The 25205-nt window shown below is 36.1% G+C and overlaps 1 protein-coding gene across 3 annotated transcripts; it reads left to right on the top strand.

Annotated features, from left to right (window-relative positions):
* Positions 1-1188: 1188 nt before the first annotated feature.
* LOC105697458 lies at positions 1189-24542 on the top strand (the record flags this gene model as incomplete). Of its 3 annotated transcripts, XM_023433586.1 has the most annotated exon segments (5): positions 10410-10581; positions 15846-15899; positions 16433-16569; positions 23973-24097; positions 24403-24542. In XM_023433586.1, coding segments are annotated over 5 exon segments (577 nt in total), but the record flags the coding sequence as incomplete, so codon positions are not given.
* Between the last annotated feature and the right edge of the window lie 663 nt (positions 24543-25205).

Below are 25205 nucleotides of genomic sequence, written 5' to 3'. Positions count from 1 at the left end.
TACAAAATAATAAATTCAATCAGAAATTTCATATTAAACTCAGTTAAATTTAAAGAATTTTGAACACAAGTTTCAAATTCATTTATTATTCCTTAATTATATTTACGTTTTTAGATGTATGCTGAACAACGTTTATAATCTAGTGGACGCCGTATATCGTTCATCTTCGGTAAACTACCTGGTTTACGTAATATACGTAAAAAACCTTGAAAAACGTGAAAATAACGAACCCTAAACGTATACACTAAAAGACGTTTATAACCGAGCGGATACATTTATCGTGCATCTGCGACATCCGCCATATTGGAAACGTAACATCCTAAACAATTTTGAACATAAGCGCTAAATTGATTTATTATTCCTTAATTATATTTACGTTTTTACATGCGTCTTGAACGACGTTTATAATATAGTGGACGCCGTATATCGTGCATCTACAATATCCTTCATATTGGAAACGTAATTTACTGGTGTTCTCGATTTTCTACGGTAAACTACTTAGTTAACGTAATATACGTCAAAAACCTCGACAAACGTGAAATTACCCAACCCTGGTTGTTAGGTTGATTGATAATGCTTACTCAGTACAGAACTCTGGTTTACCCTACGATATAGTTGGAAACAAGAAAACTACGATACTAACTGTATGTACAATGGTAGAGATTTCTTCTTTCTGCCAGTAGTTACAGTAGAGTTTTACATTATCGCTTAACATTGTAGATTCTTCCAGATTCATGTAAGTCATCATTAATATATTACATTCATAGACGACTACTCAGGTTAATGGGCAATTTTCATTTGGTGAGAAATATTGTTTCAGAGTGGAAATCAGAACATTACCTTATCGACGGTGGATAATAATCTCTAAACGTTGTAGGTGGCGTTCGGTGCAGTAAACTCTTATTATCGACTGGATTCCACATACACAGGGTGATTCATAAAACGTCCAAAATCAATGAACTTCCTCGCTAGAAACGTGATTTAATTCTTTGATTAATTGTAATTCATTGCAAAAAGTACTATTTCTATTAGTATAACATCGATTCTCAAACTGTCTTATCTATAATAAACGATCCTGCATGGCACCGTTCAGCAATGACTCATTCTTCGCGCAATTGTCCATAAATCATGGGAATCTCGTAGGGGAGAATGCGCAAACGGTGCGCATGCGCAGTCCGTGCGCGCCGGCAACGCGAAGAAACGTCGCGAGCGTGCCTCGCGGCGCAGTGCAACTTCGACTCTCAAGGTGAACGGATCTCCCTTCTCCAGATATATCCACTACTCGGCCAAGATGGCAATCTGTAAGTAAGATTGTATTTCACCAACATTCCAAACAAATATATCCTACCAGAAACGTATAAATCTTAAAGGGCATCCTTATATTTATTCCCGCACAAATCGCCTAATAATAATTCCTGAAGCGTCGAAGTTTTTATTAGAAATGTCTCACCCTAAGGAACTTGAGACATTCAATATCTGTGGTAAATCAAATAGCACTTCTCGATGGACGAAGACATGTATAATGCTTCTGAATTAATGGATTTTGTTTTTTCTTTTGTTATCCGATACCTATACTCTACTCGCATGAAAATCAAAATTGTGCATATGTGATACTATACGTTTTGTTTGGCGTATCAAAAAAAAATATGAAATATGATTTAGGTAATTTCAAGATATTTCTTAAAACAAACTTGATGTTGTTTCGTTATATTAACCCTTTGGCTACTAAGAGTGCCTAAAGGCTCCCGACGTATGGTCCAATATTGCCTGCACGGTCAGACGAATTTCGCCCATATGTCGAAATGGCGGTGTTCAAAGGATTAATTAAGGTGATGTATGTTAGTCTCCGATTTGCACGATTTTAATTCTTAGAGATTGCGATTCTTTTGTAGAGCTATATATATAGTATTATATATATATAATACCTTTGAACATTCGGTACAGTTGGTTATAATTGGTGTAATGGAACACACACACATATATATATATAGTAAACAAGACGAGAGATCTAAAAAATTGAAGATCTCTCCCTTCCTTTTCCTCTCTCTCTTATTTTTTTCGGCATCGGAATTTATTCATTGACCATTTCAAATTGTTCAACTGGTACGCAATTACATCTTTAGTAATTCCGTTTCATGAGAGAATCTGTCGAGGTTTTCTTCCATACAACTCAGTGCTTGCATAAGTTCCCTTTCTATTCTTAATTTTTTTCTCGATCTCCACTGTGATTTACTCTTATTCAATATCAAAGGTCGCTGAGTAATAGTTTTATTTTTTGTACGTCGCTATTATATTAGGAGGACCGGAAAGAAATCCCATTATTTTTTATCTTAATAGGAAGTATAACTAATAATGGATTTCCGGTCCCGCTAATATAACGCGGTGCCTTATTATGTTAATTGTTGGTCGATGATTCATCCGACGAGACAGGACATGGAAATATGGAACTCATTACCATCCCACTGCCCTCCTATCGAATGGGTTAACCGGTCAGGCGTTCGAAGATAGGGAAGTCAAATGTTGCTGAAGTTAAGGTGATATGAAAGGGTCATTCTGTATACATTAAACGCGAATATATTTATAAAACTTTTCTCTAGACTGGGTGCAAATCATTTAGAAATTCAGCACGTGATTATGTATGTCCGAAGGAAGAACGCGATGCTCGTGAAATTTTATTTTTCAAAGAAAATATTTATTTTCTTTGGCCCAGATTAGAACCAAGGTCACATTTTTTGTAGAAAAGTTTTATTAATATCTTTACGTCTTGTGTATATAGAATGACTCTTACATTTCACCTTAAAGTGATATATACATACCAAAAAGTGAAATTATTTATTAAACTTTTCTCCAAACTGAGTGCACCGAATTATCTAAAACTGTAACACGTGATTATGGAGGCCCTAAGGAAGAACGCGCTGCCCGTGAAATTTCAATTTTCTAGAAAAAAATCGATTTTTGGTTCTTGTCCGAGATAAGTAAGGCCTCCATAATCACGTGTTACAGTTTTAGATAATTCGGTGCACCCAGTTTGGAGAATAGTTTTGTAAATATTTTCACTTTTTGTCATGTATATATAATACTTTCATATCACCTTAACCCTTTTAGTGCCGGGCGAAAAAGAGGTGCTTATGCGAAGATAACCGGCCGAATTTTACGATTTTACTAGGATTTGGAAAAAGGCTCATAAGAACCAAACGAAAAGCAATATTTACATAATTCAAAAAGCAGGGTATTAAGGACAAAATAGAGAATAAAACGGTGACGCTAATTTTTCTATATTCATTGAAAATTACATAAATAACAAAGGTATAAGTGATAAAAAAAAAAAAAAAATTGAGTTCTCTGTTTCAAAACGTAATTGCACATAGGAAAAGTCATCTTTTTATCATAAATTTATATAGACCGTTTATTGCAAAGTATATACTTTAAATTTCCAATATATTTTTTAACAAAATAAGTAATATTGCACAAGAAACATAAAAAATAACTCCAAGGCACATGGTAGGCGCCGGACGGATTATCTCATCCGAAACAAGTAATTGTTATAGGTTATAGGTTGTTATAGGTGTTGTTGTATCGTTATTTTAATTCTCTCGTAATGAAATTAGACTATTTATAACGTATTATAAATTTATTTTGAGATAGAGATCTCTCGCAAAGCGAATAGTAAAGCGCTACAAGGTGCGGGCCCATATATCGGCTCTGGCACTTTTCGCCAGTGCAGCGAGGGCCGATATATCGGCCTCCGGCACTAAAAGGGTTAATATGGCGACGTATTGTTATTTTCATTCTCTCGTAATGAAATTAGACTATTTATGACGTATTATAGATTTATTTTGAGACAGAGATCTCTCTCAAAGCGAATAGTAAAGCGCTACAAGGTGCGGGCCGATATATCGGCTCTGGTACTTTTCGTCAGTGCAGCGAGGGCCGATATATCGGCCTCCGGCACTAAAAGGGTTAATATGGCGACGTATTGTTATTTTAATTCTCTCGTAATGAAATTAGACTATTTATAACGTATTATAAATTTATTTTGAGATAGAGATCTCTCGCAAAGCGGATAGTAAAGCGCTACAAGGTGCGGGCCGATATATCGGCTCTGGCACTTTTCGCCAGTGCAGAGAGGGCCGATATATCGTCCTCCGGTACTAAAAGGGTTAATATGGCGACGTATTGTTATTTTCATTCTCTCGTAATGAAATTAGACTATTTATAACGTATTATAAATTTATTTTGGGATAGAGATCTCTCGCAAAGCGAATAGTAAAGCACTACAAGGTGCGGGCCGATATATCGGCTCTGGCATTTTTCGTCAGTGCAGCGAGAGCAGATATATCGGCCTCCGGCACTAAAAGGGTTAAGGGATCTACTGGGGGCAAAAACCATTGGAAAGAACGAGCTGTATGAATCGTTCGCTAAATATAGTTCGGGCGCGGCTGCCGGTTTGACAAACCGGCCGGCATTCTGCCACGCCGAGTCCGCATCAGTCCGCATCGCTGGTGGGAGAAAACGCGCGGACGTTAGAGAGGATGCTCGCTAAACCCGCGCCGACCTATTTTCGATCGATAACGAAGTGCTTGCCCGGTATTTTTCGATTGTACTTTGTAATGCAAACTGATCCGATGCCGAACCTTCATGAAAGAATGTTTACGACGGTTCGTCTGTTTCTCAAGTCTTCGATAATTGGGTGACTAATGTCACCCATCGCACGCTCGCAGTACCTACGAGTGATTATACTCCCCCGTTAAAATTTTCTCAATTTTAATTAATTTTTTTGACTCAATTTTTCTTTTAGTTCGTTCCTATTTTATTTCCCTTTTTACCTTGTGCTCGTTTTTTCTTTTTGACGATAGTAAACTTTAGTTTTTGGGTGACTAATGTCACCCATCGCACGCTCGCAATACCTACGAGTGATTATACTCCCCCGTTAAAATTTTCCATTGATTCACGATTTTAATTAATTTTTTTACTCAATTTTTCTTTTAGTTCGTTCCTATTTTATTTCCCTTTTTACCTTGTGCTCGTTTTTTCTTTTTGACGATAGTAAACTTTAGTTTTTGGGTGACTAATGTCACCCATCGCACGCTCGCAATACCTACGAGTGATTATACTCCCCCGTTAAAATTTTCCATTGATTCACGATTTTAATTAATTTTTTTACTCAATTTTTCTTTTAGTTCGTTCCTATTTTATTTTCTTTTTTACCTTGTGCTTCTTTTTACTTTTTGACGATAGTAAACTTTAGTTTTTGGGTGACTAATGTCACCCATCGCACGCTTGCAGTACCTACGAGTGATTATACTCCCCCGTTAAAATTTTCCATTGATTCTCAATTTTAATTAATTTTTTTGACTCAATTTTTCTTTTAGTTCGTTCCTATTTTATTTCCCTTTTTTTTACTGCTCTCTTTTTACCTTGTACTTGTTTTCGCTTTTTGACGATAGTGAACTTTAGTTTTTAAACGAATTCAAGTCTTCAATGTTTTTTTTTGTTTATTTAAGTTTTTTTTTTTTTTATTTAAGTGCAGTTAAAATATTTTGATGGGAATACAATTTTTTCCGAACGTTCTATAAATAGGATCGCTTAATTCTCTTTTTTTTCCTGTAGTACATTTGTTATTTAAATATTGATATACCAAGTGTGTATATTTGAGTCTCTGAGTATATATTATATATTATGAGCACTTTGTAAAAAAAAAAAGAAAAAAAATCGGATTCATGCCAACTCTAATGATATCCGGTAAAATATTTTCGAAGGGCACCGATTTCCCGTGGAAGAAGGTTAGAGTACCCGTTTTGCATCGCGTGATGCTTACTGAAACCAGCTATTCTAGGATCACGTCATCCAACATTGAGATTCCTCGTCCTTGTGTAACGCCATTTCCAGAACGAGTTTCGCAACGCTTCGACGCGGATCTTCGCACTCTGAATTATTGCCCGCAGTGGTTATAACTATTTCGCCTTATTAAACCTAAATAAAGAAATTTAATTCATTAGGATTTAATCGGGAGAGTATTTACTCAGGAGGTTATGAACTTTAATGCTCCAAATCATGTGGAAATCATTTCCAGAACGAGTTTCGCTCTTTGATTAGGATTTCATCTAGGGGGGTATTCATTCAGGAAATTATGGATTTTAATGCTCCAAATCACATGGAAATCATTTCTAGAACAAGTTTCGCAACGCTTCGACGCGGATCTTCGCACTCTGAATTTTCGACCGCAGTGGTTATAACTATATATTGGATTTACAGGCTGTATATAGAACTATGTAAATAATATTTTATGAATATTTTCAATTCTGTACGCGAGTTTTTTCGGGAAGACCTTCACAGTTGTCAATGTTGCTGACCATGATCGACATGTTTTTTTAAATATCATAAATGTAAACAAATTCACATTTGCGACGTTAAATTTGTACTTATTACCGCAGCTTTGTGTACTGAAGGTGTATGAATTTTTATGAATATTTTTAATTCTGTACGCGAGATTTTTTGGGAAGACCTTCACAGTTGGCAATGTTGCTGACCATGATCAGCATGTTTTTTTTAAATATCATAAACGTATAGAAATTCACATTTGCGAGTGTGATTTATACTTTTACCGCAGCTTTGTGTACTGAAGGTGTATGAATTTTTATGAATATTTTTAATTCTGTACACGAGTTTTTTTGAGGATATCTTCACAATTGTCAATGTTGCTGACCATGATCAGCATGTTTTTTTAAATATCATAAATGTAAACAAATTCACATTTGCGACGTTAGAATTGTACTTTTACCGCAGCTTTGTGTACTGAAGGTGTATACATTTTTATGAATATTTTTAATTCTTTACGCGAGATTTTTTGGGAAGACCTTCACAGTTGTCAATGTTGCTGACCATGATCGGCATGTTTTTTTTTTTTTTTCACCTGCTCATTACTGCTCGGTACTACAAGCTGTGCTCACAGAGCGCACTAAAGAACCACCGTTACCTAGCAGGGTCATTGACAGAATCGTGAAAGGAAACATTCGGACGACTTCTTGGACTAACAATGAGGAAATGGTCGAACGGTACCCAGGAGTTCGCGTCTGATTTGGAATTTGCACAATTAACCGTACCACCGAACCTGAAAGAATTACCTTTCTTACAAATCATTCATCGGAACGAGCTCATTAAGGCGATACGAAAGTGTGATATATATACATAAGAAAAAGTCAACATATTTATAAAACTTTTTTCCAAACTGATTGCACCGAATTATCTGAAACATTAGCACGTGAATATGTAGGTCATAAGGAAGAATGCGATGCTTATGAAATTTCATTTAAAAAAACAAAGGTCCTTTTTTTTAGTCCTTGTACGTGATAAATACAAATTTTCGTTTCCAAAAGTGAAATTTCACGAGCATCGCGTTCTTCTTTAGGGCCTCCATAATCTCGCGATTAAGTTTCAAATTCATTTTACATATATTTTGACTTTTTGGTACGTATATATCACACTTTCGTATCACCTTAAGGTGATGCGAAAAGGGCATCGAAGGGTCTCGTTAAATTATTTCCGAACTGGTTATACCTATTCATTTCGACCTTCACAACGTGAATACGGAGGCTATAAGAAAGGTCCGGACGCTCATGAAATTCCATTTTTGATTAAAAAAAAATTGGACGCGTGTAAACAAATTTTTTAAAAATTGAAATTTTATGGGGGTCAAGACCTCCCTTACAGTCTCTATGTTGACATTGTCAAGTTTGAAACGATTGGGTACACAGAGACCTGTTTGACGCCAGTTTCATGTCACCTTAAGGTGATACAAAAGGGTTGTAATATATATATTTGTTAAAATATATATAAAATATATATATATATGTTTGTTAAAATGTTTATAAAACTTTTCTCCAAACTGAGTGCACCGAATCATTTGAAACTTCAACGCGTGATTAGGAAGAGCCTAAAGAAAAGAACGTGATGCTCGTAAAATTTCATTTTTCACCGAAGTGTCTTATGCACTTCTATGCTAAAACGATGAGAATACGAGGTCTCGGAGTGAAAATTTAATTGACCTGAAAATCACAGATGGCGCAAGGGGTCCCTCTGCAGTCAAATAGAGCCTCAGAAAGCATGAATTCAGAGGATTTCTGGAGTTTTACTTCGATTTATTTATAATTATTGTACGAAAACGACAGATGTAGTATGCCATTTAGTACAATACTCAATATAATTCGACACGGCTGTCAATATAAAAAGGAACGTCGCCAACGTAGGTATTTAGAAAATTCTGTTTTACCGACGTCGATCAAGTTCCTCGACGTGTTTCATTTCACCTTAGAATCCGAGATTTTCTGAGTGAATACCACCTCGAAAGAAATCAATTTCTTTTAATCGAAGATATTGTTCTATCAGTTTTGGTGTGTACCCTTCCCCTGCTGTTTAAAAGTGCCAATGTTTTCATGTATATAAAGTTCATATTTTCATTCAGTTCATACACAACAACAGCACAGTTCATGCACAAAATATCAAAAAAAATATATATATAAAGAATAAAATTTCAATAAATCAGAAATAAATTCTGCAACAAATTTTTATTGAATTGTGCTAAAGTGGCAATGCCAGCTTTACGGATACCAATGTCTCTGCCAGGGGACAAGGCGAAGTGCAGAATCTAGGTGACACGTACAAAACGTTATATCGGTACCGGTGGCTGTAATTGTCGGTGGTAGGAGTGCACCAGTCATAGCCGATTATAGGCACCGCGGCATTGCACTCTGTGTACTTACAATGAGACGACCTCTCGAAAGAATGAACAGTGAATCAGTCTTGCGCAATGCGAATTTAGCAAACTACTCTAATTTTCGCATTGCTATGTTAATTGCGAACGCCTCACGTCCCACATGGAACCAGCTAATCGATTGACCTCGCGAAATTTCTGTCATTCAGCCGACCTGCAAGAAGACGAAAATGCTTAAATTGTTTAAAAAAAAAAAAGTTACCGTAATTTTATAACATTTTTTGGACATTTTTTCGCCGACATGGTATGCTAATTTTACAACAGTTGACAAAAAAAAGTTACCGCAATTTTATAACATTATTTCGGCATTTTTTCGCGGACATGGTATACTAATTTTACTGCAGTTTATTTATATATTCTGTAACACCCCATATATATACGTGTTATAAATTCTTAACAAATTCAGGACATGTGTATCAATTTTTTTTATACACTCCCAGAAGTTTATGACATACGAGATTATGAATTTATTTTGAAATTCGTGATGAGTGTACAGTAATCCATTTTTAAAACGTCAAACATATATAATTTTACTGCAGTCTTGTTTTACTAAAAGTGTGAAAATCTTTTGAATAATTAAAGCTAAGGTAAATGATCCCCTTCAAACGTAGTGTTTTTTTTTTCTTAATATATATAGTAAAAAAGCCAGGGTCAAGCTGTAGTTCATTAAGGGTATAAATATTACGCTGTATTTTAACCAGATAAAAAATTGATTCCAATTTTCTCAATTATGCCCGATACTATACATAAATCGTGAAATGCATAAATCAGAGCTGACACGTGATCGCGATAGTACTAATAAAGGTGATAATATCATTGGTCAATTGTTCTTTTAGGTGATTACATCGCAATTTTTTTATTCATTACATCGTTTCATAAACGTGTCCCAATGTCTTAATAAACTTTGCCGCATCGAAACCCTAAATTAAAAAATGTACAACTATATTACATCGTAGAGTAGGTCATCGCGTTCCTTTAGTACGTTTCTGAGTACGAGTTTCATACAAATAATGAAAATTAACATCGGCCGTTTTTTTGTCGTTACACTTCTTCGTTTTCATGGTATAAAAATACTACTATATGTTATCATGATATATAAATACTATTGTATGCAATCATGGTATAAAAATATTACTATATGTTATCATGATATAAAAATACTACTATATGTTATCATGGTATAAAAATACTCTTGACACCATTCGCATGAACTTTGTCGGTACAGTTCACATCGATGAGTCGATATCACGCATATTCTTTCGCGTGTCGTTCCGTCAGAAATATCGCCGACGATGACATTATCCACTGGGAATGGCCGACATAAAGAGTTACGAATAATTATTCCGAACGTAATGACGTGACGCGTAACTACCGTAGGACTTTATCGAGACTCATTCCTATTTATAAAGTTTGCGTTTCCTACGGCCACGGTGTTGGCTTCGTCAGTCTCTTAACGTTTTTCTGGGGAATTGGACGCCGTACAAAATGGCGCGCGCTTGTGTACACCTGCCCTGATAATTCCAGTAGATTCCTCCGAACCTGAGGGAAAAGGCATTACAAGTGATCGTAGAATTAACATTTACTCTCTGACCTGACGAACATGCAACCGCGAAGTGCAGCTGGTGCCTTAAATGTGTGCATTATGTGGCTTTTTATTAACTAGTTACTTTCCGGATTTCGGGATGAAACAATGTCGAGATATGGTGATATTCCCGAGGGGCGGGAACTTATAACGAATTCTTTCCTATTAGTGTTATTGTTCACGTTTACGGACGTCGTGGACCATTTGAAAGCTTTAACAGAACTTAACGGTATTTTCATAAGTTTACCTGATTTACTTATGCGTCTCTTTAAACGATCTAATGTCCTAAGAACTGTTTAAATGGCTGCTGTTTATTTTGGAGAATTTCTTTATTAATTTGATATTACTTTTTGATGATCTTCATTGGAATAATTATACCGAAACTTTTCTCAACGTATTTGGACAGCCTGGGCACGCGGAGTGTCTCCAAGCTTGGCGGCCATGACACTACGTCATCAGCCGATCGACCAATCAGATCCCTTCTCGGAATGTTCAGCGCGAAATTTCAATTTCTAATTCATACGCAGTCGATAACATATTTATGAATATTTCTAGTATTTTCTATTCAAGTAAGGTTATTACATGTATTGCAAACGGTAACATACGATGGGGATGATAAATTTCTTTTCTAATAAATAGGGCATTGTTTGACAATAGGTATTGAAAATCTTGAATTTAGATTAACTCTGATCTTTGTTAATTAATTGTATCTTGATGATCATTTAATGATTAATCGACAGTTCGTAACATTTTGGCGCGTAACTTAAAACATAAACTCCGATTAAATCATTTTCAACGTCGGAACTGCCTGCAGAAATAATAAACAATATTTAACAACGGTTCAATATAAAACTCTAAGTGAAATTTTGCGGTTTCGCGTGGAAATAAAACAATATATCTTTGTATAGTTTATAATTTCTTTGTATATATTTTGTATGTATACAAAACGTGAAATTTCATTTTTCGAATAAAAATCTTTTGGTTCTTGTTCGAAATAAATACAAATTTGTTTTCCTAAAAAAAAATGAAATTTCACCGGGATCGATATGAAAGGGTCATATCACCTTCAAAGTATATACTGTTTAATAAATATCTTCACGTTTTGACGTACATAGATATATCATCATATATACATATCAAAAAGTCAAAATATTGATAAAACTTTTCTCCAAACTGGGTGCATGAAATTATCTGAAACTTTAACACGTGATTATGGGAGATCCTAAGGTAGAAAGTGCTGCCCGTGAAATTTCATATTTTGAAAGAACAAAAAAAAATCTTTTGGTTAAGTACATTTTTTTTTTTCGAAAAAAGAAATTCCATGAGCATCGCGTTATGTCTTAGGGCCTCCGTAATTACTTGTTAATATCTCAGATAATTCGGTCCACCCAGTTTGGAGATATGTTTTATTAATATTTTGACTTTTTGGTATGTATATATGAACAGTTTCGTATAACCTTAAAAATATCTCGTTTGAGACGGACATTCTTTCTCGTAGCGTTTGGAGATATGTTTTATTAATATTTTGACTTTTTGGTATGTATATATAAGAGTTTCATATAACCTTAAAAATATCTCGTTTGAGACGGACATTCTTTCACGTAGCGTCAGCTCCGACGAGTTAAATTTAACCTCTTCGTGGCTTTTAGGCTCTCGAAGGCCGCGTACTGCATAATTCTGAAGTAACGCCGAAGGTCGGAATATTTTTTCTCTCATTTTTTTTTGTTCAATCCCAACGCAACTCGGACTTCATATTGAATAAGTAGCTTCAATAAATGTGGTTAGACCCCTAGGCGCGCATCTTCTATTACAATACGTTGGTCCCGAAAGAATATCAATGACTTGACCTCATCTCTAGTACCTAACGAGCGGCAATGAACGTTACGATGGTGCATAACTAACGAGGAAGACGTGACACCTAAATTGTACAGTTTCGCTGTTACTTAAGGCGACATGAAAGTGTTTTATATATACACATACCAAAAAGTGTTATACAAAGTATTTATAAAACTTTCTTCCAAACTTGGTGGACCGAATTATCTGAAATATTAACAGGCAATTATGGAGGCCCTAAGATAACGCGATGTTCATGGAATATTTTTTTTTTCGCAAATTGGGCTCACCGAGTTATTCGAAACTTCATCACAATATGGAAGACCTAAGAAAGAACCCGATGCTCGCGAAATTTCATCTTTCGAAATATAATTTGTACTTTTCTCGAACAAGAGCCGTAAATAAGAGATTTTTTTTTTTTTCGAAAAAATGAAATTTCACTAACCTCTCGTTCTTCCTCAGGGCCTTCATTATCTCGTGATGAAGTTTCAAATGATTCGGTGCACCCAATTTGGAGAAAAGTTTTGTAAATATTTTGAACTTTGACACATATGTCAGTTTTTATATATATATGATGGATATATAATATGAAAGAACACGACGCTCGCGAAATTTCATCTTTCGAAATAAAATTTGTACTTATTTTGGACAAGAACCGGAAATAAGAGATTTTTTTTTTTTCGGAAAAATGAAATTTCACGAACAAATGGCACGGGAGGTTCCCCTGCAGTCAATTAGGGCCTCAGAAACCACGAATCCAGAGGATTTCTGGAGTTTTACTTCGATTTATTTATAATTATTGTACGAAAACGACAGGTGGAGTATGCCATTTAGTACAATACCCAATATAATTCGACACAGCTGTCAGTATAAAAACCAACGTCGGCAACGTAGGTATTTAGAAAAATCATTTATACCGACGTCGATCAAGTTCCTCGACGTGTTTCACTTCACCTTAAAACATTAATAGAATCTTGAAAAGGATTCATGACATCCTGCGGCGAAGAAGGGAAACCTTGCGGTTGACTAAACGCTCCAGTTCTTTATTTAATAATTTTTTTTTTTTTCTTATCGAATAATCTAAACTAGGTGCCCAAGGTCGTTCTGCTTGTAATGACCTAGGACGTGAAAGGCATAACTGCCGTGTATAAAGATACGAGTTGCGATGACGTTTTCCTCGCAAATTTTTTTTTATTAATAAAGGCCGCATGTAGTGAAATGTGATCGTTAATACGATCTGCTTGATATATCAGTTTAGCAACAGACGGTATTAATAGGATATTAATGCGGAGGATGTCCAGATTTGCATTCGTCTGTAACCTATTGCGCAACGCTTTGTTTACGATTTCACATTGTTAGGTTATGCTACAATGTGTCGCACGTGTGCCGAACAGATTACATAAAACGTCGTCGAAGAAACGTCGGACTGATCTTTATACATATCTTAAATGGAATCGTTCTAAAAAAGCATTTTAACCAAAGTAACAGAAAATATCGAGTTTACAGAATGCAACTTAACAATAGGTTTACGGGCGTTTTTTATATACCTGTTTCTACGAGCACCCATCAAATTGACGGATAAACAAAAACACGGATTTTCTTTAAAAAATCGATTTATTCAAATTAAGTCTGTACTAAACAACACTAGGCTTTACGTTTAAATAAATTATTAATAAGTAAAAAGTCCTTTTTTAAAAACTCGCGAAATTTCATTTTTTAGAAACTATTTTTAAAATACCTATAAACAAATTTGAAAAGAATTGAAATTTCATGAGTTTCAGGACCTTCCTTATAGTCTCCCTATTCGCGTTGTAAAGTTTTAAACCATTCAGTAAACCGAGTTGGGAAAAAAGTTTTATAAACAAAACCTCTTCGATGCCACTTTCACGTCACCTTAAGCAATATGAACATTGTCGATTTTACAAAATCATTACAGTTTCATATATATACTCGTAATCATGAGTGTTCTGAGAAAAAAATGTAAATAGAGAATTGTCCAATATTTTATGTTACAGATATTTAAATTACCCTAATGTAAAGTTGATCTCTCAACAAAAAAAAAAAATGACTAAGACCAGCTTCATGATTACGGGCACGTATTTTGTTGCCATTTTTTTCTTACAGTTAATTAGCGAAAATGTTGCAATCTTTGTTGCATCAGAGCAACTTGTTTAAAACTATTTAATCTTCTAAATAACTTATACTTTCTATTTTTTCGTTACATCATTTCTTGATTTAATAAGAAAGTAATAAGGAGCGTCATTGATTACCTGATGTAAAAGATAATGTAAAAAGGATATTATTTAAAAGAAATTAATAACTGACTTTCAAAGCTTATTTTAACATTCACAAAGGCTACATCCGTGTAATATATATGTACGTAGTATCTCTTTCAACGTTGTATAATCTTCATGTCAAATATTTCATTCCTAGCTTCAAGAGCTCGGAAAATGCAATAAGGTGACATATTTTAACGGTGCCATTTGTTAGAAAAAAAGAAAAATGTTATTTATCTTCGGTGACCTTTCAGTAAACCACAGTGTCTAAGTGAATGCATGTCCTTTGTTTGCGGAAGCTTGAAAATCGTTACTCAACGTGTTGGAAATTATGCCATTACTCAATATGGCGTCATCTGCAAATTGCATTCAATTATCATTAACTGTACGACCGGTCTCATTACCAGAAAATCGATAGAAGCATTACTATCGATTAGGTCCTGCTTTGTCCTAGTTTCTCGATTACGTGGTGGAAAACATACGCAATTGGCGTCGAGACGTCTGGGCGTCGTTTTCCTCCTCTTCTGCAGGGAACTCTTGCCGCCATCTTGGATATTCGTCAAAGTTACTCCGAACTTGTCGATGCATTTTCATAAGAGATTTTCGTGATCTTGACATTGCAGGCATGACAAAAAAGGTGCTTATGAATACTCCTTATATTTCATTGACACATTCGCTGTGTTACCGAAATAAAATGCCTATCCAGTAACGTGTAAACAATTTCGTAAATTGGATTCTTTCGAGACTGAGATACTTTAAAAATATTATCATTTCTTCGAATTATTGCCATCTCGTCCTTTACATAAACATGTATAAATATTCCTTACAAAATTAAATTTTATTCATTCCCCTATCGGCATTTAAATCAATTTTCATACAGTACTTACCTGTGCAATGTAATAACAAGTACATGGACTTTCACTTCAAAGACTGAGAAACTTCAAAAATATTATTACTTCTTAAAATTAGTGCCATATCGTCCTTTCCGTAAAGATATATAAACATTCCTAACAAAATAAAATTTCATTTGTTCCCCTATCGTTTATGCATCAATTTTCTTACAGTACTTATCTGTGCAACGTAATAACAAGTACATGGATTTTCACTTCAAAGACTGAGAAAGTTCAAAAATATTATTACTTCCTCAAATTAGTGCCATATCGTCCTTTCCGTAAAGATGTATAAATTCTCCTTACAAAATAAAATTACATTCAGTAAATACAGTGAAAAAAAAATTATTTGACCGGAATAGATATATATTGTTGCCAGAATCTTATATAACTGCAAGAAACCATAATTTTGTTGGAATGAAAAATTGATGTTGTTTATTTCAACTAATTTTGTCTCCTCAATCTGACATGTCCTTTAACGTATTTGATCGCAGGATATTGTTGTCGCAGTGCATATTTCTTTGAGTCAACTTGGTTTTTTTTTCTCAGTACGTACTTTACTAAACATCTTAAGGTGACATGAAGAGGTCATTATATATAAATTAATTAATTAATCAATACATATATACAAATTAATTCATTAATCAATACATATATATATAAATTAATTCATTCATTTATTTATATATATGTATAACGTCATAATGTCTATAAAACTTTTCTCCAATCTGGATGCACCGAATCATTTGAAACTTCAGCACGTGATTATGAAGGCCCTAAGGAAGAACGCGATCCTCGTGAAATTTCATTTTTCACAAAAAAATCTAGTCTAGGCTAGTCTAGGCTAAATGAAACATTTTTTTTTTTTTTTTAATGAAATTACAAAACCATCGCGTTCTTCCTTAAGGTCTTCATAATTATATGCCGAAGTTTCAAATGATTCGGAGCACCCACTTTTAAGAAAAGTTTTATAAATATGATGTGTTTTGATATATAGAACGACCCTTTCATATCACCTTAATGACAGTGAAGAAATTTTTCAGTATTTTCACCTTTATTCTATTTTGTTTTTTTTTTTCAGCTCTTTCTACGGAGGACAAGTTGGAGTACAATTTCTATCCGGTGTCCAGTGGCCAGGTCCAATTTCGCATAAAAGCACCGAATGATGCCCACATCGCACTTACAACTGGTCCGAATGAAGGGGACCCCATGTACGAGGTATCTCCCAATTTTCTTCCTATTCTTCTTCTTTTCGACTAACAATGTTCACTTAAGATGATACGAAAGGCGCTGAGAAATTTAATCGAGGTCGATTAATTAAAATTCATCTATACCCTTTATGGTGGTAGCGTAATTTTGAATACTCAAGTGGTAACATAAGCTGGCACGTCCCNGCAAATACTCGATCACTGCGCATCGCAGATTACTTTATTGAAGGGACAATGTAGATAAGTAGTTTAATGGACAATATTAGCTTGAACGTATCAGTATTTGTACTTAACTATTATTACTATTTTTGTGCAAATACTCGATCACTGCGCATCGCAGATTACTTTATTGAAGGGACAATGTAGATAAGTAGTTTAATGGACAATATTAGCTTGAACATATCAGTATTTGTACTTAACTATTATTACTATTTTTCTGCAAATACTCGATCACTGCGCATTACAGATTACTTTATTGTAGGGACAATGTAGAGAAGTAGTTTCGATGAACAATTTTAGCTTGAACGTATAATTTGTACTTAACTATTATTACTATTTTTCCGCAAATACTCGATCACTGCGCAGCCAGATGCATCGCGGGTTACGGTGATAGTACGTAAAGTATCATTATATGGGACATGCTCGCACCTCCTAGAAACATTTAGAATTGGCTTCAATGCACGCGTATGTTTGCTTTCTCCCCCAAGTTCTAACGTGAACACCGATTGATGTTCCATCGGCAATAAGTTTCCAAAATAGTTGCGCATCTCGCTGTATTAATCGCAAGAACATTGTACTCGTTATGACGTCGACCTAAAGGTATTAGAAAAATGGTCACCTCCTTTAAGTACAAATCGCCCATGAAATGGACTGATTAGTTAATCAGGCCCATTTCATCGAGTACCGCACGGAAAAATGAAAGGATGGTCAGGAAAACCCGCAATTGTGGTAATCGTAACCATGTTGCAAAGCTACATATAGGATAACCTTACCAAGAGGTGGCAACCGAAGTAACATAGTAAACAAAATCGAAGTAACCATTATTTCCTTGTTTGGTCAAGGTAACTACATGGTACTAGTTGTAAAATTACACTTATCGTAACTTCTCCACATAGTTGATATTACCTTTCCGAATGGTAATCACTGCTGCAACTTTTTCATGGATAGAGCAACTATTGGCGAGGTTACACTTACCATTCGATGGGATCACTCTCGTTATTCGTGTGGTTGATGTTGCAACAGTAACTATTGTAGCATTCGTGTGGTTCATATCGCAACAATAACTATTGTGGCACTCGTGTGGTTCATATCGCAACAATAACTATTGTGGCACTCGTGTGGTTCATATCGCAACAATAACTATTCTGGTATTCCTGGGGTTCATATTGCAGCAATATTGTTAAAACCATTGTTGCAACATGACACACACGAATAACGAGAGTGCTCCCATCGAATGGTAAGTATTCCTGTAGTGCACATTGCAACAATAGTTAATCCCATGGCTCATATTGCAACAATATTTCCGCCATGTTGCTGTAATTACTGTATACAAATAATTCCCCTTTTTTCCGTGCGTCGACTCATAGAGATTTCATTTTCCAAGGACGTAAATCGCTGAAGACCTCCGATGAACTTAAGTACAAGTTCCACGCTGTACGGAGTGGGGCCGTGGCAATTGAAGTCAAGGCCAAAAGTAATGCGCACATTGCTTTGACACAGTCCAAGGGCGAGTCCAGCCCCATGTACGAAATAATGCTCGGGGGATGGGAAAACACCGCATCCGTCATCAGATATGATCGCAAGCAGCCTGATAAGGTCCGCTGAAATACTTCCTGATCTTAAGGCCGGTTTTATGAACACCTTCGTATCGAATAACCCGGTGGAGTTTCGCGCCAAGTACACACTACGCGCCGAAACGCCCTGCTGCGACTCTATACGTCAATGATCTCCATCAAAATGATCAATGAAAATTTAATTGACCTGGAAATCACAGATGGCGCAGGGGGTCCCTCTGCAGTCAATTAGGGCCTCAGAAACCATGAATCCAGGGGATTTCTCGAGTTTTACTTCAATTTCTTTATAATTATTGCACGGAAATGACAGAGTATGCCATTTAGTACAATACCCAATATAATTCGCCACAGCTGGGAATATAAAAACCAACGTCGGCAGAGTGGGTATTTAGAAAAATCTTCTTTACCGACGTCGATCAAGTTCCTCGACTTGTTTCACTTCACCTTAAGGGAATGTGAAAGTAGCATCTTAAAAGTCAATCGTCCATGAAACTTTTCTCCGAACCGGGTGTCCCGAATCGTGTCAAACCATACAAAGTAAATGTAAAAGCTCTAAGGAAGCTCTCAACCCTCATGAGATTTCATTTTTTGCAACAAATTTTTTTAAACACCTATGAAGAAATTTTTAACAAATTGAAATTTTATGACTATCAGGACCTTCGTTATACCCTCCGTATTTATATTGTAGAGTTTGAAACGACTTAGTATACTCAGTTTGGAAAGAAATTTCATAAACGAGACCTCTGTGTCGTTTGTGTTTCACACCACCTTAAGGTGATGTGAAAGTGGCGTTGAAGGGGTTTTGTTTATAAAACTTTTCCCCCACCTCGGTTTACCGAATAGTTTGAAACGTTACAACGTGAATAGGGAGACTTTAAGGAAGGTCCTGAAAGTCATGAAATTTCAATTATTTTGTTCTCCTTCAATTTGTTTATATTTATATTTGTTCTCCTTCAATTTGTTCTTCAAGTTGTTCTCTTTCAATTTGTTATCCTTCAATTTGTTCTCCTTCAATTTATTCTCCTTCAATTTGTTCTCCTTCAATTTGTTTATAGGTATTTTAAAAATAGTTTATAGAAAAGGAAATTTCACGAGTTTCAGGACCTACCTTAGGGTCTCCATATTCATGTTTTAAAGTATGAAACAACTTGAGACACCCAGTTCGGAGAAAAGTTTTATGAACGATTGAGCTTTCAGATGCCACTTTCACATCCCCTTAACTTCTACACGATTCACCTTTTATATAACATGCATTGGTACTGTTCGTCATTCTGAAAAATGTTAAAATGTTAAAATAACGAAGGGAATTCATAAAACCGGCCAGAGAACGGTAACATATGGGCAGAAAGAGATGAACTTAAAAGATTGATTTTGGGTTAGGTTCGCGTAGACACCCCTAATCTTCTCAGCCCGAACGAGCATAAGAGATTCTCGATCTCCTGGCTCGATGGCCACGTCGTTGTCAGGGCTGGCAATCAAAGCGGTCCTGTCATTTTGGAATGGCAGGATCCGAACCCGATCGGCGTCAGCCATGTTGGCGTTCGCACCGGTTGGGGCGCCACCGGCAATTGGAAACTCCATTTCGAACCCCACCAAGCCGTTGGGCCTGCTCCAAAGCGTAATTACCTTTGTTTATCTTTATTTATATTGCCTGCAGATGCTAAAGATATCGTGTCTTGAAGGCGCATCCCTTAAGGTGAAGTGAAACCCCCTTCAAATCAGTCAATTCTAATACAACACTTTTTTTTAAGGGTATTAGAGTAAACAGTTCGAAACTTTGACACATTACTCGTGATCATCGAAGAATTGCCCTGTCACGTTAAAAACTTGGATTTTTAGAAAAAATCTTTTAACTTAACCTAGACCAGAACGAAAATGGCGTCGAGCTCACATATTTCGATCAATATACAATTATCGAAGGCTCTGATATGAGAATCCAAAGGGTCAGGACAATTTTACGACAATTTAGAACACTCTGGTAGTCGATAAACTCGCATTTCAACGGGATAAAGGCAAAAAAAGTGTTGTATGCGCTTCTATGCTAAAACGGTGGTAATACGAGGTCTCGGGGTGAAAATATAATTGACCTGGAAATCATAGATGGCGCAAGGTGTCCCTCTGCAGTCAATTAGGGCCCCAGAAAGCATGAATCCAGAGGATTTCTGGAGTTTTACTTCGATTTCTTTATAATTATTGTACGAAAACGACAGGTGGAGTATGCAATTTGGTACAATACCCAATATAATTCGACACACCTGTCAATATAAAAACGAACGTCGGCAACGTAGGTATTTAGAAAAATCTCTTTCCTCGACGTGGATCATGTTCCTCGACGTATTTCACTTCACCTTAAAGTGAAGTGAAACCCCGTTCAAATCAGTCGATTCGAATACAACACTTTTTTTAAGGGTATCAGACCAAACTGTCCGAAACTTTTACACATTACTCCTGATCGTCTAAGAATTGTCCTGACACATTCGAAATTTGGATTTTATAATTTTTAAATAATTTTTTAACCTAGTTCAGGCCAGAACCAAAATGGCGTCGAGCTCTCATATTTCGATCCATATACAATTATCGAAGGCTCTGATATGAGATCTCGATAATGTTTGGCCATTCTATCCAATTTACGGATTTTATTTACATCGCTCATTTCTTCCGACATCTTGAACAAAATAGAAATGAAGGCATATTGTTGCTTGGACTTGGGTTTGGATTCATCCTTGACACGATGCTTGTTTTGCTTAACAGCAGCCCAATCTAATTGCATCTTTCGTTCATGGATTTCGACGTGTTCTCCATCTCACCAAAACTCCATCTTAACTGCTTATTACCATGAACAAAACGAAACTTTAACCATCTACATTACATCCCCCTATTTCATATAAGTGAACAAATTTCATCCTGTGGAATTCTATTAAAATAACAATGACTGCTACAAAGTCGGAGTATCCTGATAATTTTGGGAGAAATTTCACTGCATTATTGTAAACTGGAATAACCTGCCCAGGTAGAAAAACCATATTGCTTAAATATTGGTTTTAGTACGTATAAATATTGGCGATATAACGAATTCGAATATTTACCCAATATAATTTATGGCCGTTACGGGAAACTATACCGATGTGCATATTTGAAGGTGGGAAAATATGGAAAATATTTTTACCAACGATTGCAACGCGGGTTGTTAGAGCAAAAATATTAGTTGCAGCTAAACGTCACAGATGGCGTCGTTGGTCCTGAACAGTCGATAGAATAATGAATTCCCGGGATTTCGACAGTTTTACGTCGATCTCTTCATCATTACTTTCCTGAAATGACATATGGAACGCTTCAGTTCGTATAATTCTCAACGTAGACTGTAAAAGACTTCAACATTAATATAAATGTCGATAACGTGACGCGTAAGCTTATCTACCCACTAGAGTATTAGGAATGGCATTACCATCAAATAGGGTATAGATGAATTATATTTTATCGACGTCGATTCAAATTCCCCGCGCCTTTCATATCATCTTAAAATCCACAATTTCCCGAGTGAATAACCCCTCGTTGCTGGTAGTTGATTGCACGTGCTTGGAACCCTCGCTAATGTAAGAAAATGAAAAATCCCTTTCCGTGACGTCTTCGATCCACTTAGCGACAAGGGCTAAATTCCGGTGACCGGTTGCGGGAATATGAGCCACACGGCTTAGAGCGGATCGAGGCCGTTGCGAGGAAATACTATTCAAAGAGGTTAAGGGGATGTGAAAGTGGCATCCGAAAGCTCAATCGTTCATAAAACTTTTCTACTCACAAGGTGTCTCAAATCGTTTCATACTTTAAAACGTGAATATGGAGACCCTAAGGTAGGTCCTGAAACTCGCGAAATCTCATTTTTTATAAACTATTTTTAAAATACCTATAAACAAATTTGAAAAGAATTGAAATTTCATGAGTTTCAGGACCTTCCTTATAGTCTCCCTATTCACGTTGTAAAGTTTCAAACTATTCGGTAAACCGAGTTGGGAGGAAAGTTTTATAAACAAAAGCTCGATCGTTCATGAAACTTTTCTACTAACAGGGTGTCTCAAATCGTTTCATACTTAAAAACGTGAATATGGAGACCCTAAGGTAGGTCTTGACACTCGCAGTCTCATTTTTTATAAACTATTTTTAAAATACCTATAAACAAATTTGAAAAGAATTGAAATTTCATGAGTTTCAGGACCTTCCTTATAGTCTCTCTATTCACGTTGTAAAGTTTCGAACTATTCGGTAAACCGAGTTGGGAGGAAAGTTTTATAAACAAAACCTCTTCGACGTCACTTTAACATCACCTTAAGGGGGTTTAAAAGTGGTAGCCGAAAGCTCAATCGTTCATAAAACTTTTCTACTAACAAGGTGTCTCAAATCGTTTCATACTTTAAGACGTGAATATGGAAACCCTATGGTAGGTCCTGAAACTCGCGAAATCTCATTTTTTATAAACTATTTTTAAAATACCTATAAACAAATTTGAAAAGAATTGAAATATCTTGAGTTTCAGGACCTTCCTTATAGTCTCTCTAATCACGTTGTATAGTTTCAAACTATTCGGTAAACCGAATTGGGAGGAAAGTTTTATAAACAAAACCTCTTCGACGCCACTTTCACATCACTTTAATCGGATTGTTAATGGCCAATCTTTCTCAGATCCTAGCAGCGGCCTTCCTACGCCATCGGCTCCGGCACAGATTCAAGATGGCGGAAAAGTGCATTGGGTCGACGCTGCCGGTGGTATGGTGCCTCCGGGCGCGGTCGAGGGTGGCAACGACGACGGGCCTCTATTCGTCGGCAGAGCTAGTCACGAAGGAGCTCTGATTCCTGGCAAGGTCAAACCCACCCACTGCGTCTGTTACGTCCCATGGGGTGGCGAAGAACACGGGAAATCTGATTACCAGGTGAGTGTCCACGTGATATCTGCAGAGAAACAACGACTGCCTCTCCATCGTCCTCGAAATCCGGGATTTATCAGATCTAAGCCCAGTAAATCCGAATTTGACCCTTTAAACACGGAGCCATTTCGACATAAGGGTGAAATTCGTCTGACCGTGCAGGCAATATTGGACCAAACGGGTATTTTAAAAATAGTTTATAGGAATTGAAATTTCATGAGTTTCAGGACCTTCCTTATAGTCTCCCTATTCACGTTGTAAAATTTCAAACTATTCGGTAAACCGAGTTGGGAGGAAAGTTTTATAAACAAAAGCTCGATCGTTCATGAAACTTTTCTACTAACAGGGTGTCTCAAATCGNTATGTATATCATTAATCCGTGTTAAACGCCGTAATCCTTAGTTACTACTTTGGGATTCCCTAAACCCCATGGAAAATTCCAATTTGCTGGTAGGATTCAACACAACTTTTCCTACATTCACATTGTTCTTAGTTAATTTCTGAATGTTGCATTTTAACCTTAAGATGATTTACAATAGATACTAAAAAGGAAGAACATTACTATACATTCCTTTATTCCACAAATTATAGGTTGATATGTTTTGCAAACCCCATAATGTGTTAACCGAAAGGGCAGAATTTATATATATATATATAATTATTTATTTATTCGTTTGCACTCTGAAGGGCATTTTCTGTTTCAGGTGTTCATCGGCGGTTGGGGAAACGCTAAATCGGTAATCCGTAAAAACAGAACCAAGCCTGAAGTTGCCGAGGCCGAAACTCCAGGAATCTTGAGTGCCGACGAACTTCGAGGCTTCTGGATTAGGTACGGAAAAAACAATTTTTTTTTATCTTTTTTTCCCATTACGAGTCATTGCTTCCTTAAGATGATATGAGTCAGCCTATATATATATCATATACGTATATATGAGAAGGCAAATGGTTGGGGAAAGTATTCTCCGAATTTGGTGTACCGATTCGTTTCAAATTTTACCACGTGAATATCGGAGGCTACTAAGAGCGCCTAAAGGCGCCCGACGTTTGGTCCAATATTGCCTGCACGGTCAGACGAATTTCGCCCATATGTTGAAATGGCTCCCTGTTCAAAGGGTTAAATCTTACTTTGCATAGGTGGCAGGATGGAACCATCAGAGTGGGAAAAGAAGGCGAAGCAAGCCCCTTCCTGAGTTATTCGGACCCTGAGCCTTTTGGAATCGGTTATTTTGGGGTCTGTACCGGCTGGGGAGCCTCTGGTGAATGGCTCATCGAAGGTTAGTATTCTTCTTTCATACCAATACAATCAAATGGATGCATTATTACAGGGTTGCATTTAGAATGAAACGTGCATTTGTTCTGCCTGGTCTGAGCGCAACAGTAGCTAGGCAGTAAAAATGTGAAGTTATTATTAATTAGGAAAAAGACGTAGAAGTTTAAAGTAACCAATTTATTATAGGGACAATGTAGATAAGTCGTTTCGATGGATCATTTTAGCTTTAACGTATGAGCACTTGTTCCTAACTATTATTAGTACTTTTCCGCAAATACTCGATAACTGCGCTGCTAGATGCATCGTGGGTTACTTTATTATGCCCACAATGTAGATAAGTAGTTTGATAGACGATGTTAGCTTTAACGTATGAGTATTTGTTCCTAACTATTATCACTATTTTTCCACAAATACTCATTCACTGCGAAGCCAGATGCATCGCAAGTTACTTTATTGAAGGGACAATGTAGATAAGTAGTTTCGATGAACAATTTTAGCTTGAACGTATCAGTATTTGTACTTAACTATTATTACTATTTTTGTGCAAATACTCGATCACTACGTATCACAGATTACTTTTTTATAGGAACAATGTAGATAAGTAATTTAATGAACAATATTAGCTTGAACGTATCAGTATTTGTACTTAACTATTATTACTATTTTT

This window comes from Orussus abietinus, unplaced genomic scaffold, assembly GCF_000612105.2.
Source record: "Orussus abietinus isolate OABI.00-Male unplaced genomic scaffold, Oabi_2.0 scaffold791, whole genome shotgun sequence".
Classification (NCBI taxonomy): domain Eukaryota; kingdom Metazoa; phylum Arthropoda; class Insecta; order Hymenoptera; family Orussidae; genus Orussus; species Orussus abietinus.
This window is presented reverse-complemented; position numbering and strand designations above follow the sequence as displayed.